Source organism: Musca autumnalis, unplaced genomic scaffold, assembly GCF_047663935.1.
Source record: "Musca autumnalis isolate F117 unplaced genomic scaffold, ASM4766393v1 scaffold_1, whole genome shotgun sequence".
In the NCBI taxonomy this organism is placed as follows: Eukaryota; Metazoa; Arthropoda; class Insecta; order Diptera; family Muscidae; genus Musca; species Musca autumnalis.
The window spans coordinates 144889952-144906548 of NW_027411644.1; the positions used below are offsets into that span (position 1 = coordinate 144889952).

At 35.9% G+C, this 16597-nt stretch overlaps 2 protein-coding genes across 4 annotated transcripts in view; both read right to left on the reverse strand.

Moving 5' to 3' along the window:
- Nucleotides 1-3972: 3972 nt before the first annotated feature.
- LOC141387356 (uncharacterized) lies at nucleotides 3973-10288 on the reverse strand. Of its 3 annotated transcripts, none has more exons than XM_073956956.1 (3): nucleotides 5101-10288; nucleotides 4847-5045; nucleotides 4046-4788 (listed from the first exon to the last, which is right to left on the reverse strand). In XM_073956956.1, the coding sequence occupies exons 2-3, from the start codon at nucleotides 4985-4987 to the stop codon at nucleotides 4177-4179; spliced, it is 753 nt and encodes a 250-aa protein (XP_073813057.1). In that variant the 5' UTR covers nucleotides 4988-5045; nucleotides 5101-10288; the 3' UTR covers nucleotides 4046-4176. The 3 variants fall into 3 exon arrangements, with proteins under 3 accessions (XP_073813048.1, XP_073813057.1, XP_073813065.1); XM_073956964.1 differs by having other exon boundaries at nucleotides 4847-4864; nucleotides 4898-8387; XM_073956947.1 differs by having other exon boundaries at nucleotides 3973-4788; nucleotides 4847-8377.
- Nucleotides 10289-10456: 168 nt separating this feature from the next.
- Nucleotides 10457-16597, reverse strand: part of TTLL15 (tubulin tyrosine ligase-like 15) — a 31541-nt gene continuing 25400 nt past the window's right edge. Inside the window, exons 3-4 of the mRNA XM_073956933.1 lie at nucleotides 10705-10918; nucleotides 10457-10649 (exon numbers count right to left, since the gene is read on the reverse strand). Of these exons, the coding sequence (XP_073813034.1) occupies nucleotides 10533-10649; nucleotides 10705-10918 (331 nt within the window). The 3' untranslated portion in view covers nucleotides 10457-10532. The remainder of the gene's footprint in view (nucleotides 10650-10704; nucleotides 10919-16597) is intronic.

Genomic DNA, 16597 nt, shown 5'->3' on the forward strand with positions numbered 1-16597 from the left:
CTATTGCATATAAGATAGTATCTGGCATATTGTGTGAGAGACTAAAGCCTATGGTCAATGAAATTATTGGACCCTACCAGTGCGGCTTTAGACCTGGCAAATCCACCATTGACCAGATATTTACCTTGAGACAAATCCTGGAAAAGACCCAAGAAATGCAGATCGACACCTTCCATCTTTTCGTCGATTATAAAGCAGCATTCGACAGCCCTATACGTTCAAAGGTGTTCCAAGCCATGTCTGGTTTTGGTATTCCTGCAAAGCTCATTCGGCTTTGTAGAATGACATTAACTGAGACGAGATCCTCAGTTAAAATAGGAAAGAACCTCTCCGAAGAGTTTATTACCAAAAGAGGTTTCAGACAAGGAGACGGCCTGTCGTGTGATCTATTCAACATCCTGCTGGAAAAGGTCATACGAGACGCGAAGGTCAAAAGAAATGGAACGATATACACGAACAGCCATATGTTACTGGCTTATGCCGACGACATTGACATCATGGGTCGATCGGTAAAGGAAGTAACTGACACCTTTGCAAAAGTCGAAAGAGAATCTGCTAAAGTTGGTCTGGCAGTAAACGGCGAAAAAACCAAGTTGATGGTATCAACGCGTAATATGTCCACAAACCCCGCACCATCTGTGAATGTTGGTACCTACAATTTTGAGGTAGTAAAGGACTTCGTCTACCTCGGCACCGCCATAAACACAACAAATAACATCAGTTGTGAAATACGAAGAAGAATAGTGTTGGCTAACAGATGCTACTTTGGGCTGAGTAAGCAGTTTAGGAATAAAGCCACCTCTCGTCAAACAAAAGTAACACTTTACAAAACACTGATACTACCCGTGCTAATGTATGGTTCCGAAGCATGGGTACTTGCTCAAGCAGATAAGGCAGTGCTTGGTGTGTTCGAGAGAAAAATTCTTCGAAAGATCTACGGGCCAATCTGTGTTGACGGCGAATATCGGCGTCGTGTGAACAACGAGCTGTATCAACTATACAATGACATCAATGTAGTTGAACGAATCGAGATACAACGATTGCGATGGCTAGGCCATGTTATAAGAATGAGTGATGATGAACCCGCAAAAAAGGCGTATAAATACGGGCCGCATGGTGGTTCTCGCAGATCTGGAAGGCCAAAGCTTCGTTGGAGCGAACAAGTGAAACGAGATATCAGAAAGTTACATATCCCAGATTGGGAAAATACAGCAGCAAACAGAGAGGATTGGAGATTTTTTCTTAGTTCGGCTTATGGAACAAATGTTCTGTAAAAGGCCAGCTAAGTAAGTAAGTAAGTAAGTAATTTTTATAACTACAACAAAGCAGATTGGAACAAATATCGGCAATGTCTATCTACAACCTACATAACAATCCCGTCCTTGAGGAAATTGATGCCAAAATAAATAGTTTTTCGCAAATCATAAAATCTGCATGTTGAATAAAGTGTTCCAAAGAAAAGACCTAATTATTCCATAAACACAATACCACTTTTTATTAAAATATTAATTCAACACAGGAATGTATCGGGTATGTTCTGAGACACACTTCACCTCTCACTTCACTCCTCCAACATTTTGTTCAACCAATTAACTAATATTTTTGTCTTGGCGCTATGAGTCATTAGGGTATTTAAAAAGAAGAGTACACCCTAGTCCGTCCATAAAATACTCGAAAAATAAGCGTAAATGGGGTGAACAAAATGCTTGAGGCGTGAAGTGAGAGGTGCAGTGTGTCTCAGAACATACCCGTATATTCCCGAAACTTTAAACGGTTTCGTTAACCAGATGATCGCCGTCAAATGAACAGGCTTAATTCGGCAATCCTGTTGTGTAAAGTTGTGATTTTGTGCGCTCTACGTTTAACTTACTTGAATTACAATTTTTAATTATTTTAATCAGAGTTAAATTGTGATAAATTGTGTTTAAATCGTAGATAAGTATACCTAATTTAAGCGTACTTGTTCGTGCATTTGTTTATCAAGTGAAAAGTAATAAATTATTGCCTTCTTTAAATTCCATCTAATTGGAAAGTTCTCTTCTTCTTATTTTTCCGTAATTGATATCTTGTAATTTCTCTCTCTTTTGTGTTACATTTCTGTGTTATTTATATAAAACAGAGTTGCCATCCCATAATTTTCTGTTTTCAATAAGACATTGAATACTGGCATCGGATCTTCTACCAACTTCATTTTTGCTTTAAACTTTTAATAATTTAAAATTTATTGCTTCTACGATAATTGCATGAATCCAACTGATTCCGACGGAACCATTGAGTGTTGGCTATACCTCAATCACTCGCATGCTACATGTGCCGGGATTGATAAAAAATTTCTGACTCTCTCAACCACGATTTCAACGGACTCAGATAGTGTTGTGTAAAATGTAGAAATATTGATATTGAATTTTATAATTTTGCTAAAGATCTATCAATTGAAATATCTGAAATAAATAAGGAAATCTGGGGGGTTACTCTGTATTGCGATGCGAATGCAAGTTCGATGCGAAAGTTAAATGCGATAAGTGTACAATTTGGTACTCTGTATCATTAACGTAAACGCTTTCGCAAAACAAATAGAAAATAAGGCAACCCTGGCACTACAAAGTAAAAAAAACGAAGAATGACAAAACGAAATGTCAAAAAATTGTAAATAAAAACATTTTATACAACATTTTTGAGCGGTACGTCTGTTTTTAAAACATTTATTAACAAAAATAATAATAATAATTCGGTAGCGTTATGGTTTGAGGAAAATGAACCTGAAGAACGAATTACAAGAAGAATTTTAAGAGATCGATCCAATATACTCTCCCTAAATGACCGCGGGTAAGAAAATAGAAGTACGAATTATGTGACAAATGTTTTCAAATATTTAATTTTTATAGATCTATACAAAATTTTCGTCTCAATAAAGATGCGTTTATGTATGTATTAAACTCTATTAAAGACGACCTCGTCATTCAAAAAAGATCCACAGCAATTCCAAGCGCAATAAAAGTGGCCGCTGCTTTGAAATTGCTTGGACAAGGTGGTTATCAACACCAAATCGGCCAAGACCATCTTTTGGGATTATCACAGCAATCTATGTCGCGTTGACTAAAAGAAGTTTGCGAGGTGATCGAGCGAATACTTTGTCCCAAGCACATACAATTTGAGGTAACGGCGGAAGAGGAAATTGAAATAAAAAGAGGGGTTTTCCATACATGTGGTATTCCTGGGGTGATTGGGGCAGTTGATGGCACCCACATAGAAATGATTAGACCGGCCAGGAACGAACACCTATACTTCAACAGAAAATTAAAGCATAGCATGAACGCTATGGTGGTATGTGAGTTTTTATGTATAAATGCGGCTTACTAAATATTATTTTCCCTTTTTGGTAGATATGTGATCACAAAATGAGAGTTACATTTATAGATTGCCGGTATGGCGGTGCTAGCCATGACTCACATATTTGGGCCCTTTCCAACGCAAAGCAAAAATTAAAAGAACGCTTCGAAAGAGGAGAAAAGGAGTTTTGGCTCCTTGGTAATAAACTTAAAACGAGTTTAAATGCGTTTTTTTACTTATTTTTTAATCATTTAAAAGGTGATTCGGGCTACCCACTGGAACCCTGGCTACTTACCCCATACAGGAACGCGACGGAAAATTCGCCCGAGAGTCGTTTTAATAAAAAGTTTTGCAAAGGAAGGTCCATAATTGAGAGAGTGTTTGGTGTTTTGAAAGGCAGATTTCGGTGTCTGTTAGCAGCCAGAGAATTGCATTACGTACCAGAAAGAGTGGTCCAAATAATGAACGTTTGCTCCGCCCTGCATAATATTTGCGTAGATTTTAATTCACAACTGGCAACACACGAAATTATTGAGACAGAAAGTCTTAATGAAATTGAAATGTCTGTTTATAGCAATACGAACAACAGCGAAGAAACAAATATTGCTAAGGAAATAAGGAATAATATTAGAAAAAATTTGATTTAAAAAAATAACATTTATTTATAAAAAACAAATAAAATAGGAATTCATTTCATTGTAGTGTAATAAAAAATAAAAAAAAAAAAACATATAATCTAAAATGATAAAGCTTCTATATGGCGATTTTGAGATCTTCAAATTCATTAATCAGTCGTTCTTAAACTAGCTTGCCTTATAGGCATATTATAAAAAATATCGTCACATATCACAAAGTTTTACTTAATTCTAATTCTAAAATTTTCTTTTTTAATTCTAACTTTTCTATTGCATTTTTTTGTTTTTGCAGTTTGTATTTCTTTTTGTATTCAAATTTTTCCTTACAAAAAGCAAGTTCTTTTTCTTTTAATTCAAAAATTTTTCTATTATATCTTACTAGTTCCTTCAAGGAACACTTAATATCGCCCAAAAGTTTGGTGGATTCTTGGTGAAATATCCCTTGGGTTTCCACTTGTGTCCTTAAAAGGCTATCACGTTCGTTTTGTTGTGACAGCCGTGAACGTTTGGCAGACTGTAAGCTTTCATTCAAGCAGTTATGTTTGGCCGCTGGCGCTGGTTCATTTTCGTTTTGGGGCGATAACAAAACCTCTTCTATAAGATCATTGATATCTGAGACAACTTGGCTAGTATTTGCACTTGTTCCGAAGCACGTTGATGATGGCAGTCCGTTAACGGCTTCTTCCATATGAAGAAGATTTATAATTTGTTCCTCCATAGAGGAAAGCGGGCAATACTGTGAGACACCACCACCCGTGCTGGAAATACTCATTTTGTTTCTGCGCATCTTAACCTTTGTATGATTTCTTAGGTCAGACCAAACCTGTAAATATGTACATATAGTTAGTTTCACATTTTATATACAAAATATAAAACATTACCTTTTTCCAACCAGCGATATCTCTTACAGGAGGTCCATTTGCATTGAGGTCATCAGCCAGTTTTGTCCACAAATTGTTGGCGCATTGTTTCGCATTTGCACTCTGCAACTGTCCCTTGGCCAAATCGCTGTGTTGGACCATAAAGTCTACCAAAGTTTGGAACTGACGTTGCTGTGTCTGTAACTATTTTGGCTTTTCCCTAAAAGAATAAACAATTTAGATACGAATATAAAAATTTAATTGTGCTTACTTACATGTTTGTTACTTTGCAATTGCTATTTTGTTTGCGCAAGATTTTTGCGATTAACGAACGAGTTTGACGTACGTTTTCGTATTACAGAGTGCGGTGATGCCAGATTTGCGAAAAGTAGATGCGAAAGGAGATACGAAAACGAATTAGAGAGTACCAATTACTCGATTCGGTACAATTTTTCTTACGCATCGCAATACAGAGTAACCCCCTGGAATGCGTATTTACGAATGTCTCGTTTTAGTTCGATTTTTGAAAAATATCCAAATTTGGATGGATTTTTGCCATCTCCCGTCGTATCCCAACTGAAACGTAAAAGGCATACAAAGAGGACTTCAAACAGATCGAAATCTTCTGATACACCTAACGTTTCAGTGGGTGGGTTATTGTCCCCCTTATATCTGCTAACTTCGTTACGGAATACGGGAGGACGAAAACCGACACCGCCACTGTGTCAGACCCAGCTCTGCCAACTACGGCAACTAACAAAGAAATGGTCAGGGGCTCTGTTAATCCTCCGAGTGCAGCGAGTAATTCCACTCCGACTCTGAGGAGTAGGAAAGCCCTAAAAGATTCAACATCGAATACTGGGACCAATTCTGTTCTCACTAATAAAGATGTTGAATCTGGACAAACAGAGTTAGTTCCGCCACCCTCGGCTGCCATCGTTGAAGTTTCTGTGGGTTCTGCTAATCCTTTTAGTAAAAAAGCCCAAAAAATTCTACATCTTCTACGAATGCAGCGAGCTCATCGGCTCCCACTCTTAGGAATGTTAAATTTGCTCAAGCTTCTAAAAACGCACGCCCTCTGGCACCTGTTCTGACACAAACTCCGCGAACCATCCATAAGCCGTTGTCAGTAGTTCCCACCATGAAAACGGTTTTTGCTGCCAGGTTTGCGCCAGATACGACGATTATATTTGACTTAATCGTATTAAAAGATTTTTGGCCTCCTAAAACATTTGTTAAAGAATTTGTTGAAAAATCACAGAATTTAGTACACTTACCTCATAGACCGGAGCCGACTTCAAAAAACTAAAAAAACTCAATTTTATTTTGCTATCAGAACGTAAGGGGCTATATACAAAATTGTCCCGACTGTTCACCGATAGTTTCGATCCGATCTACGGAACGATCAGGATCTACGTTAGATTACTCCAATTATTCCGTTGCTAGATCTAAATACACCATTGAGTCCCACAAGTCATATAAAGCTTATATTGATAGTATTAAGATAAATATTAAATCTGATCCAAAATCATTTTAAGACATTGTTAATTTAAAACGGAAAAGTACTCGAAGACCTTACTTATTAAAATATAATAACGAAGAATTTGTTAGTGATCATGATATCGCTGAGTGTTTTGCAAATTTCTTTGCCTCAACATTCTCATATAACAACAGTTCCTTGAATATTCCATATCCATATCAGTTATCTAACATGGATAATATTTATATGTCGCTTCTCTCAATGGAAGATTTCTCAAAAGGTTTAAGTTGCCTCATACCTACAAAAAGCCCTGGTCCCGATGGAATCACCAGCATAATTCTTAAAAACTGTCACAACTCCATAGCTATTCCATTATCTCTTCTTTTCAATCACTCCTTAAATCTTGGTTATTTTCCCACATTTTGGAAAAGGTCTTATTTCGTAGCTCTTCATAAATCTGGCAGTTTATCAGACGTATCCAAATATAGAGGAATTGCAAAACTGAGTGCAATTCCAAAACTATTTGAGAAACATCTTTGTGTTTATTTCAGCTTTAGTCCATATTTTGTTGTAATTCAATTGTTTGAATAACAACAAAATATTTTAAAGTGGATATGAAATTGATTAGTTGCGGGCGAAGTGTAGGGAATACTATAGTTTCAGTTGTCACCAAACAACTTCATCAGTTCCCTTTTTCGCCGACTCTGTATCGATAAACAGGTCAATAAAGCCATCTAGCAAATTAAATAAAATGAGAATTTTGCTGTATGGCCCTAAAGCTGTTTACCCTACAATTTGAGTCGAACTAAAGAATTTCATATCCACCACTGTTTTTATGTCGTCTTTGCTTCGCAAAGAATACGAACATAGGAGTGTTGCTTCAATAAGCGGGGGAAAAAACAACAAGAAAGTTGTTTTTGCATTACGCATTGGTCAACAAGGCAGTGCTGATGCCTATTATTGTTGTTTGCGTTTTTTATTGTTGAACTGCAGAATTTTACATCTTTGTGTTTATTTCAGCTTTAGTCCATATTTTGTTGTAATTCAATTGTTTGAATAACAACAAAATATTTTAAAGTGGATATGAAATTGATTAGTTGCGGGCGAAGGGTAGGGAATACTATAGTTTCAGTTGTCACCAAACAACTTCATCAGTTCCCTTTTTTATTACTGATGTAATTTCCCATAAAGTCCAAAACACATTAAGCCCTTATCAACATGGTTTTCGTGGTGGACTATCCACTGTCACGAATTTAGTTCAATATACCTCAGAGGTCATTAAAGGTTTTAGTCAGAAAAAGCAAACTGACACGATCTATACCGACTTCAGTAAAGCATTCGATAGAGTTAACACCACAAATTACTAATTTACAAATTAAATTGCATCGTATTCAGTAAAAACTTATTATCTTGGGTCTCATCTTATCTGTAAGATAGATCACAAGTGGTTTTATTCGAGGATTGTTATTCTAAATTAATAAATGTTCCATCAGGCGTTCCTCAAGGGAGTCATCTGGGTCCTGTACTGTTTCTATTGTTTGTAAACGATTTACCAACGTCAAAGTACTTATGTATGCAGACGATGTTAAAATTTTTATAACTCACAAATCTCAAGAACATCTCAACTACTTCAAGAGGATTTAAATAGCTTCTCCCGGTGGTGTGATATTAATGAAATGGATTTAAATTTAATGGATCCCAAACTAGATTTTAAAAATCATGTAATATCGATGGCTAATAAAACTCATGGAGTTCTAGGATTCATCTAGTAGATACTATCGTTTCTGTCATATTAATGTTCATCGCACAAATTATGCATCTGGAGAACCAGAATGTGCGATGATTTTAATTCCTTATATTTTATTGTAGACTTAGGCTTAGATATAAATATTACACTGTGCAACATTTTCGAGGTAATTTTGTGCAAACAATTTCATATGCGGTTCTTATGAAAGTACAGACGCAATAGACAAAAACCCTCTTTGGATTTTGTTTTGTTAGATCGGGTTCGGATTTTATGGCCCTATCTAAACATGGCTATATATTGACTTTTTAAAGAAAATCGGGGCTATATCTTTGAAACCAATGCGAATCTTTCCATGACATCCGCAGCAAACTTGTAAATAAGAACAAGAAGAATATATTTGGAAACATAATGAATACGAATAACCCCATTTATTGTCTCAAATTTTATAATATATCTAAAATTTCAGTGATTTGTATATGTATCGCAGCGTATCTCCAAAACCGTTAAATTTTCCTTAATGTTATCTTTAGGAAAAATATTCACTGGAAAGTAATACACAACTCTTCTGAACATATCATTGTTGTAAAATTCCTCTATCGCGTTGTTTGTAGCATATTATTCAACGACAATTTGATAAATATATCAACAATACATTGAAATTTCAAATATGAGAATAAACAGCCTGTGTGAACGTTGTTTGAAATATGTTTTGTAGAAAGTATGATATGAAATACCGCCTAAACAACATGAAATAAGTGTTTTACAGTTTCAGAATGTTCTGAAGAATTGCTAAGGACATTATTTGGAAAGTTGTTGCGAAAGACTATTTGGTTCAACTCTCAATAGTTTGGCAGTTACTGACCATAATTCCAGAAATTATGTAATCTTTCCTATATTTTTATCAATTTTGATGCGCTATATGCGGTTTTTTGTAGTTCGTATCTCGGTCATATAAGATCTACTACTTCAGGACTACAATATTGCTGAAGACCGCAAAGCAAAATTCTTATTAGTTGCTGAGATAATGCACGAATAAATTAAAAAAGGGTCGTTTTAGTCCGGTATAGATGAGGCCATAAAATCCAAACCCGATCTAAAAACACGAAACCCAACTAGGGGTTTTGTAGTCTTAATATGTACTTTCAGAAAATGCCCACTAGAAGTTGTTTGCATTTTCAGTGTTGCACAGTGTTATTAAATCTAGAATAATTTCGTATCTAAACGAGTAGATTATGCCTAATGTTAGTACAGGCTGTTGAAGAATATTCTGTAGCTAGTATTCAATGCTCACTTTTACCCGTCATGCTCCGGATCACGATGTGTTCGCGATCCCTACGTAATGGGGTGGTCGCCCCCACGGTCGGAAGGGGTGGGAAAGAGTGGCGTGGGAACGTTCGAAACAAAAAAATAAATAAACGTATAAACGAAGAATTGGCAAAGCATAGAAGTAAGTCCTGGAATGAAATGTTATCAACATTAGACAAGGGCTCGAAACCGTTTTGGAATATTACTAAAGATAAAAAACAAATTCCTACCATCATATATAATACGTCTCATTTTTCATCTAAAGGCAAATATAATGCTCTGGCTGAACATTTTCACAGAAACTTTTCTCTGATAAATCACATGAGTGATGCCAGTGAAGTTAATAAAGGAGTTTCAGAATTATTTCCCCTCAACAATTTGGATTTAGAAAGGAGCATAACACCATACAACGTTTGTTTAAAATAAGGGATATTGTTCACGATAACTTTTCCTCTGACAAGTCCACAGGTATGGTATTACTTGATATTAAATCGGCTTTTCATTCTGTCTGGCATAATGGGCTAATCTATAAAATGTATAGAAAAACTTTCACATGGAAATCATAAAAATTGTGCAAAGCTTTTTGCACCAAAGATCATTCGTTGTGACAATAGGATCTTCTTACTCTGAAAGAATGTCATTGCTGATTGTCCACAAGGATCTTGTCTATTACCTATTTTGTACAACATCTATGCGTCAGACATTTCAAGACTTCATGGTCGTACAACTTCAATTTTTGCTGATGATACCTCTATTCTTAGTTTAGGTACTCTAGCAAATGATATAATTTCTTGTCTTGAAGCTGCGTTACTGGAGCTAACAGTGGTTGTGTCTTCGACCTTACGTACATACATATTTGGGACCCGGGACCCAAAGACTTGACCACGCTCACCTTGTCATTATATGAAATAAAACGCGAAAAAATGAATTAAACGTAAAGTTTTTTGAACAGTACTAATGTCTGTATAAACGTTTTTATTGCAATAGATTTAAATTTATTTTCAAAACAAAAACGAATACACACAAAATACAAACATAACATCGCAAGACGTCCGTCGCAATCAGAAAAAATTGTTATCAGATGGAGCTCTGTTGTACCTTTTCGTTGTACAATGGGCCTATGTGGGTTATTATTGGTGTAGGGTATAAATACATTGTTGTAATTGGATATAATACTAATGGCACCAGGTATTATCGTAAAGGCACTTGTAGTAGAACCATCGCGTCATCCAACTATTGAGTTTTGTCATATTTTGTGTTATCACATTAATATCAATGGTATTGGGGTTAGTCTGCAATTTTAAAATAATCATAATAAAAAAAACAACTTGTCTTTGTTCTACTTACAAACGGCGGAGGAAACAAGCGTTTCATATTAACTTTGTGGAGGTGTTCCATATGTGCTCTTTTTAATATGTCATATTCGCTTCCTCTGAGGCATGGTAAGCATAAATCACATTCTTGCTTCTTACAAGACTTATCACAGCCATTTGATGCACATTCATTCAAGTTTGTAGAAAGGTTTTGCTCTGTTGTCATCATTTCGTTTGCATCATTCAATCTAAAAAATAGGTAATGTAGAAAACTCGAACATACATAAATTTGTATTTATATGGGGTAAGATATGTGATTAATAAAATATAATACCATTTGTTGAGTACGAGGGCTGCGCGATAAATATCTGGCCTAACAATGAAAACGCGAATAGTTACCATCAAAAATAATTAATTGCTTTCGTAAGTAGTCTCCAGCATGATTTATACACTTTTTCATGCGCTCAAACCAACTGCTGACTCACTTTTTCCACTCCGATTGAGACACCTCCAAAACGTGGGTTTTGAATCGTTGACCACGACTTTTGTTCTTGATATGCTGGAATTAAATGAAGTCATTAGATCCCCAGTCAGAGCTGTACGACGGATGACCCATCAATTCTACGTTTTGTCCGGTCGAACAGGCGCTGGTTTGAATTCATGTGTGAAATCTTGCATTGTCATGACTTTCGATTACTGGTTTGTTTCGGGCTCCTAATCTTAGATCCAAGATGCTTCGTCTGTGACGATGTTATAAACGTCGTTTTTATTCATAATTTCTTTTTTGCTAGATCTACGAGAAAAATCCATTTTTGCGGCCAGGTGTTCATGCCTCTATCTCACGGTATATAACATGGCGATCTTGCATTATCCGTTCAAGCACGGCTTTATGTTTTTCTGGCACAACGGCCGATTTTGGGCGACCCTAACAACCTTCGTTTTTTGGCGAGTGTCGGCCACGATTGAATTCATTAAACCAGTTTTCATAGTGCTATAGGATGGCCCTTTATCGCCCTCTTGCCGTGATTATCCACATAGTTATCCAGATAGTTTTCGTGCAGCCCTCGTATTATATTTTACTACATTTGTTTCAAACACGTAAAAGAAAAGGAGGTAGACCCTTACTCACTTTTGTTTGCCGACATAGAATATCATGTCTATGTTTTTATTAATTTATTTCTCAAATCCTATTATTTGTAAACTAATTTAGCTTAATCTCAGTTTTGTTTTCGCGAAATGTGAGAAGACTATAGTTGCGGATATAACTACATATCCTCATCAGTAGTGGGATTCTGTAACGTATTTTTTGGTTACCGACAAAAATCGGTAAAATGAAAATGCTTATAATTTCGGTAGTTAACGAAATTTGTCGTTAATTTAGCAACCAAAATAAATAAAGTTGTCGCTAAGTCCTACCGATATCTACAATGTTGTCAACTTTATTTACATTTTTAATATATAATTTTGTATTTTAATTTTACCGAGTTTTGTCGGTAACCAAAAAATGCGTTAGGGAATCCCACTACAGTTCTCTTAATTTTTTAAACAAAAAACTCATCCCCGTTTTTATATCGAACCGAACGCAAGAATAAGTGTGACTGATTTTATTTTAATGAAAATTTCCCAAAAAATCTCTAATGAAAATATGTGGTAATGTCTAAAACTATAGTTGTCTATGCCTTTCCAGAAAGAAAAACAATATAATGTGTATCTCTAATTTAAAAAAAACTTGAATGAGAAACCTTTTTATATCCTACTATCTGAAACTGGCGCACTTCGCTACCCCAATAAAACTTAATACATTTGAATTACGTTATATGACATTAATATTTAGACTAACCAGTTAGTTATTTTGGATTTTAATACATCAATATAGGAGAGATAAAAGCTTCGTTCCAGAACTAAAAAGTTTTTACACATTTCTCCCCAAAATTCGTTCCCGTACACCAAAAAAGTTGCAAAATGTTCACTTCTCTTTGAACAAAAATGGCGCTGAATAGCTTTCTCTTTAGAAACTTTTTACACGACAAATTTGGGCGAGCAAAAATGTGCAACATGTTTGCCGCTTCTGATTGGTTGATTCGCCGACTTTGACATTTGTTCCAGTTTTTTAACGTTTCTGCCATTTTTCCGTTCCCGTACATTTTGGAAAAATGTGTATGTGGGTCTCATATTCGACAGTTTGCTCTTTATGATCTGCTTATTGCTGCCAGTAATATGGAACTTCATGGTAGAATAAGAAAAGGTAGCAGCAATACACAGCTGACTGAACTGGGTTGTAACGTTAGTGTCAAATTTCATATGACATTTTATACATTTATTTCTATTTCGATGTACATTAGGGACATATATTTTTTGAGAAAAAAAAATATATCACTCGGAAAAAACCATTTCCCAGAAAGACTTCTTCATATCAATGATATGTAACCTCCTCCAAGTTCGAACGATAAGCCGCGCAGTAAATCCACGCTTGTAGAGGCGATACAACGTTTGTTAATATGTGAGGTATTTTGTTAAAATTAAAAAAAATAAAGCCCTAATAAACATGTGCTTCTTTGATTTCTAAAACAAAACATTGAAACAGCTTCTCCTTTTTCTATGAATTTCCAGCGACCCCAAACTTTTCTGCAAGAATTCTACTTTCTGCGAGAATTTATGCGTTTAGTGGAATGATGTGGAAACATAAAAATTGAAAATGTAACGAATTTTCATTCATGTTTTCCAAAATATTGAACCAAATGTGAAAAATTATTAGTTTTTTAAATTCCAATAATTAATAGACATTTCCTTGTTTTGTTTACAAATACAACTGGCAGTAACGTTACCAACAAAAACAAATTTCTTTGTGGTTGTTGTTCGAGTTGTATTTGTTGTAGTATTAACTTTACCTTATATTTGTTCTACCATGATGGAACTTATTGCAGAGTTTAAAGTGCAATTAGAAAGAAAATTTCAGTTATCACAATTTGGAGAACTGAGGTACTTTTTGGGAATAAAGGTGGAAAAGACCGCATCAAAAATAACGTTATCTCAAGAAGCGAACGTAAGCCGAATATTGGAAAAATTCTCTATGCAAGATTGCAATCCCGTAAAAACGCCAATGGACAAAGGTTTGAAATTACAAGTTAACACAAGTGAAACAGTATGTGATAAACCATACAGAGAATTACATGGAAGTATGATGTACGTTATGCTTTGTGTAAGGCCAAATATTTGCTACCATGTCGGTTACATGGGACGTTTCCAACAAAATCCTTCGGAAGCCCATTGGCAAGCAACTAAAAGGGACATTTAAACCGAAATTGTATTATGAAAAGAAAACTGATGAACCTCACCCCTTGGAAGGATTTGGAGACGCAAATTGGGCCGGTGACGAAGTTGATAGAAAGTCAGTAAGTGGTTACTTTTTTAAAGTATTCGGATGTACCGTATCCTGCCCAAGTGAATATGTCGCATTGAGTTTGGAAGTCTCAGAAGCAATTTGGTTACGTGGCTTACTTCAAGATTTTAATATTGTTCAAAATGCTCCTGTGATAATTTACGAAGACAATCGGGGATGTATATTCATGGCATCAAATGCCGAGACAAAGAAATTAAAGCACAAAGACATCAAGGATCATTTCCTAAGAGATTACACCGATAAAGGAATTGTCAATATAGAACCTATCGGAACATGTGATCAATTAGCCGACATCTTCACGAAATACCTGGATAATAATTGATTTAAAAAACTATCAGAATGCATTGGCTTATATGATTGAGAAGGGGTGTTGTAGAAAAGCAATCATAGTTGTTATTATTTAGTTGGCCATGTTAATAATAATAATAATTGCAGGCTATGTATTTAACTAGGCGTTTACACTAGACAGTTTGTCTTCAAATACAACTCTGATTTACTAACACATACATGCATTTGTCGTTTGTCTCCCAGCTGTCCATAATTTTTTCACAGACAGAAGGAAAGATAAATTTTTGTAATTTTTGTAAAAATAAGTGATATAATAATTGAATATGTTGAAAACAAAATAATATGAACAAAAACAAAATATGTGAACGGAAAACAAAAAAAAAAATCGATGATTTTCATTCAAAATTTTACAACTGTTTTTGCACTTGTCGGGACGCCTATGTCACACAGGCAAGTTGTGGGATTTTGACAATCAATACATGTACTTAACTGTCCTGTCATTTGTAAACGCAGGGTTAATGTTATATATACTAATATGTTTGTTCGTTTACTCAAAATTTGTACAAATTGTTACTGGATGTTGTTCGTTTACTCTACAGTACAATGCAAAAGACCTTAGCCGATTACAAGAAGTTACTGAACTTGTACAAATTTGTACAAATTGTTGAGTAAACGAACACACCTAATGTTTCATGAAATATGTATTCAGTCTTCTCTCTGTTTTTCTTGTCAATAAATATTCTTCATTATTAAACTTTCTTGTTTGAACCAACGAAGTCAAAGTTATCAAACTTATACAGGGGCTATAGGAAAAAATGAACCCAGATTGGTTTTGGATTAATATTCATGTATTGTCATCCAAATCTTAAAGTGTGAAAAAGTTTTATTTCGATTGGTAAAATGCAACTGTGTTAAAAATCAGTTAGGTGCTGGCAGCCACTCCACTCGGAGACCTTGAGGTCCATTGTGATCATCCTGACTATTGAAATGTGTGTGTTGTAGAGATGATGTTGTTGTGATGTGATGAGGTGTATGATGGGTTATTTGTTTGTGGATGAAGAATGTGGCTATGTATATTGTTGAAGAGGTGTACCGGTTGTGGGTTTGATGATGGTATTGAAAAGGTGTAAGATTCGATGTCGGCTATGGATGAGGTGATTGTGGATGCGGCTATATGGTGATGTGTGCATTGTGTGACTGATGGGTATATAGTGATTTGTGCAAGAAAAATAAGTTGTGATGCATGTTTTGAATGGTGCTGTGTGCCTGCAGATGATGATACAAGGCTGTTGATGATGATGAAGTGTGCTGTGTGGGAGGAGATGGTGGATTAAGTTGGAAAGATGGGAAAGGAGGGAAGTAGAAAGTGATAAGACAAGAAAGAAAAATAAGAAGAATGAGTAGTTGCAGAGGAGAATAACAGATTGTTTTAAGAAGAGTGATTGATTAGGAAATATTTTCTAGACTGTTCTAAGCCTATACTGACCCACCCCAGAGCCACTTTAGATTCTCGCAGTAAACTACCAGGACAGTAGGGTCAATAGAGGAGAAGTAAGAGAGAGAGTCAATCACATGTACACCAAATAGTCTATGTCTTTTGACCATCAGTCTGGGATATCTACATAGAAGGTGCTCGATTGTCTCCGTTTCCTCCTCCTCCTCATCAATGTTGTTATCATCCCACTTACATGTCATAGATCTTATTCTACAGTGGCCAGTTATGACCCCTGTAGCGATTCTGATTTCCGACTTGAAAAGTGAGAGAAGGGATGCAGTTCTACGCCCTGAGATTGCCGGCCAGATTGACTTCGATACCTTGCAACCAGAATTCCAAATTCTTACGGTTTTCTCTACGTAGAACTGGCAGAGTTTGCCAAGGAAGTAGCAGAGCGGTGGCTTGACATAGTCCTCCACCATAAGGTCAGAGGACTGGGAGCCTCGCCTTGCTAAATTCATCAACAATGGCATTCCCTTCAATATTGCAGTGCCCTGGGACCCAACAAAGGTTAACGCTTACATTACAAGCTCCTGTAAAAAGAAGTGAAGCAGATCTTTGCACAGTAGATTGCTTAGCCAAATTGGACTTGCTATACAGGGCCTGCCACCAAACGAGACATCCATAGGTCAAAATGGGAGATACCACTGTCATATACAACCAGCTCTTACCTATAGAGTTCTTACAGGAGTAGAGTGCAACTATACCCCTCTTAGTGCGCTTCTTTGTGTTCTTTTCCATCTG

Bases quoted from the DNA above. Each gene is read 5' to 3' on its own strand.
- LOC141387356 (XM_073956947.1), bottom strand. From the start codon at position 4,987: ATGGTCCAACACAGCGATTTGGCCAAGGGACAGTTGCAGAGTGCAAAT. The intron at 4,789-4,846 runs GTAATGTTTTAT...ACATATTTACAG, and splicing joins ATATCGCTGGTTGGAAAAAG to GTTTGGTCTGACCTAAGAAA.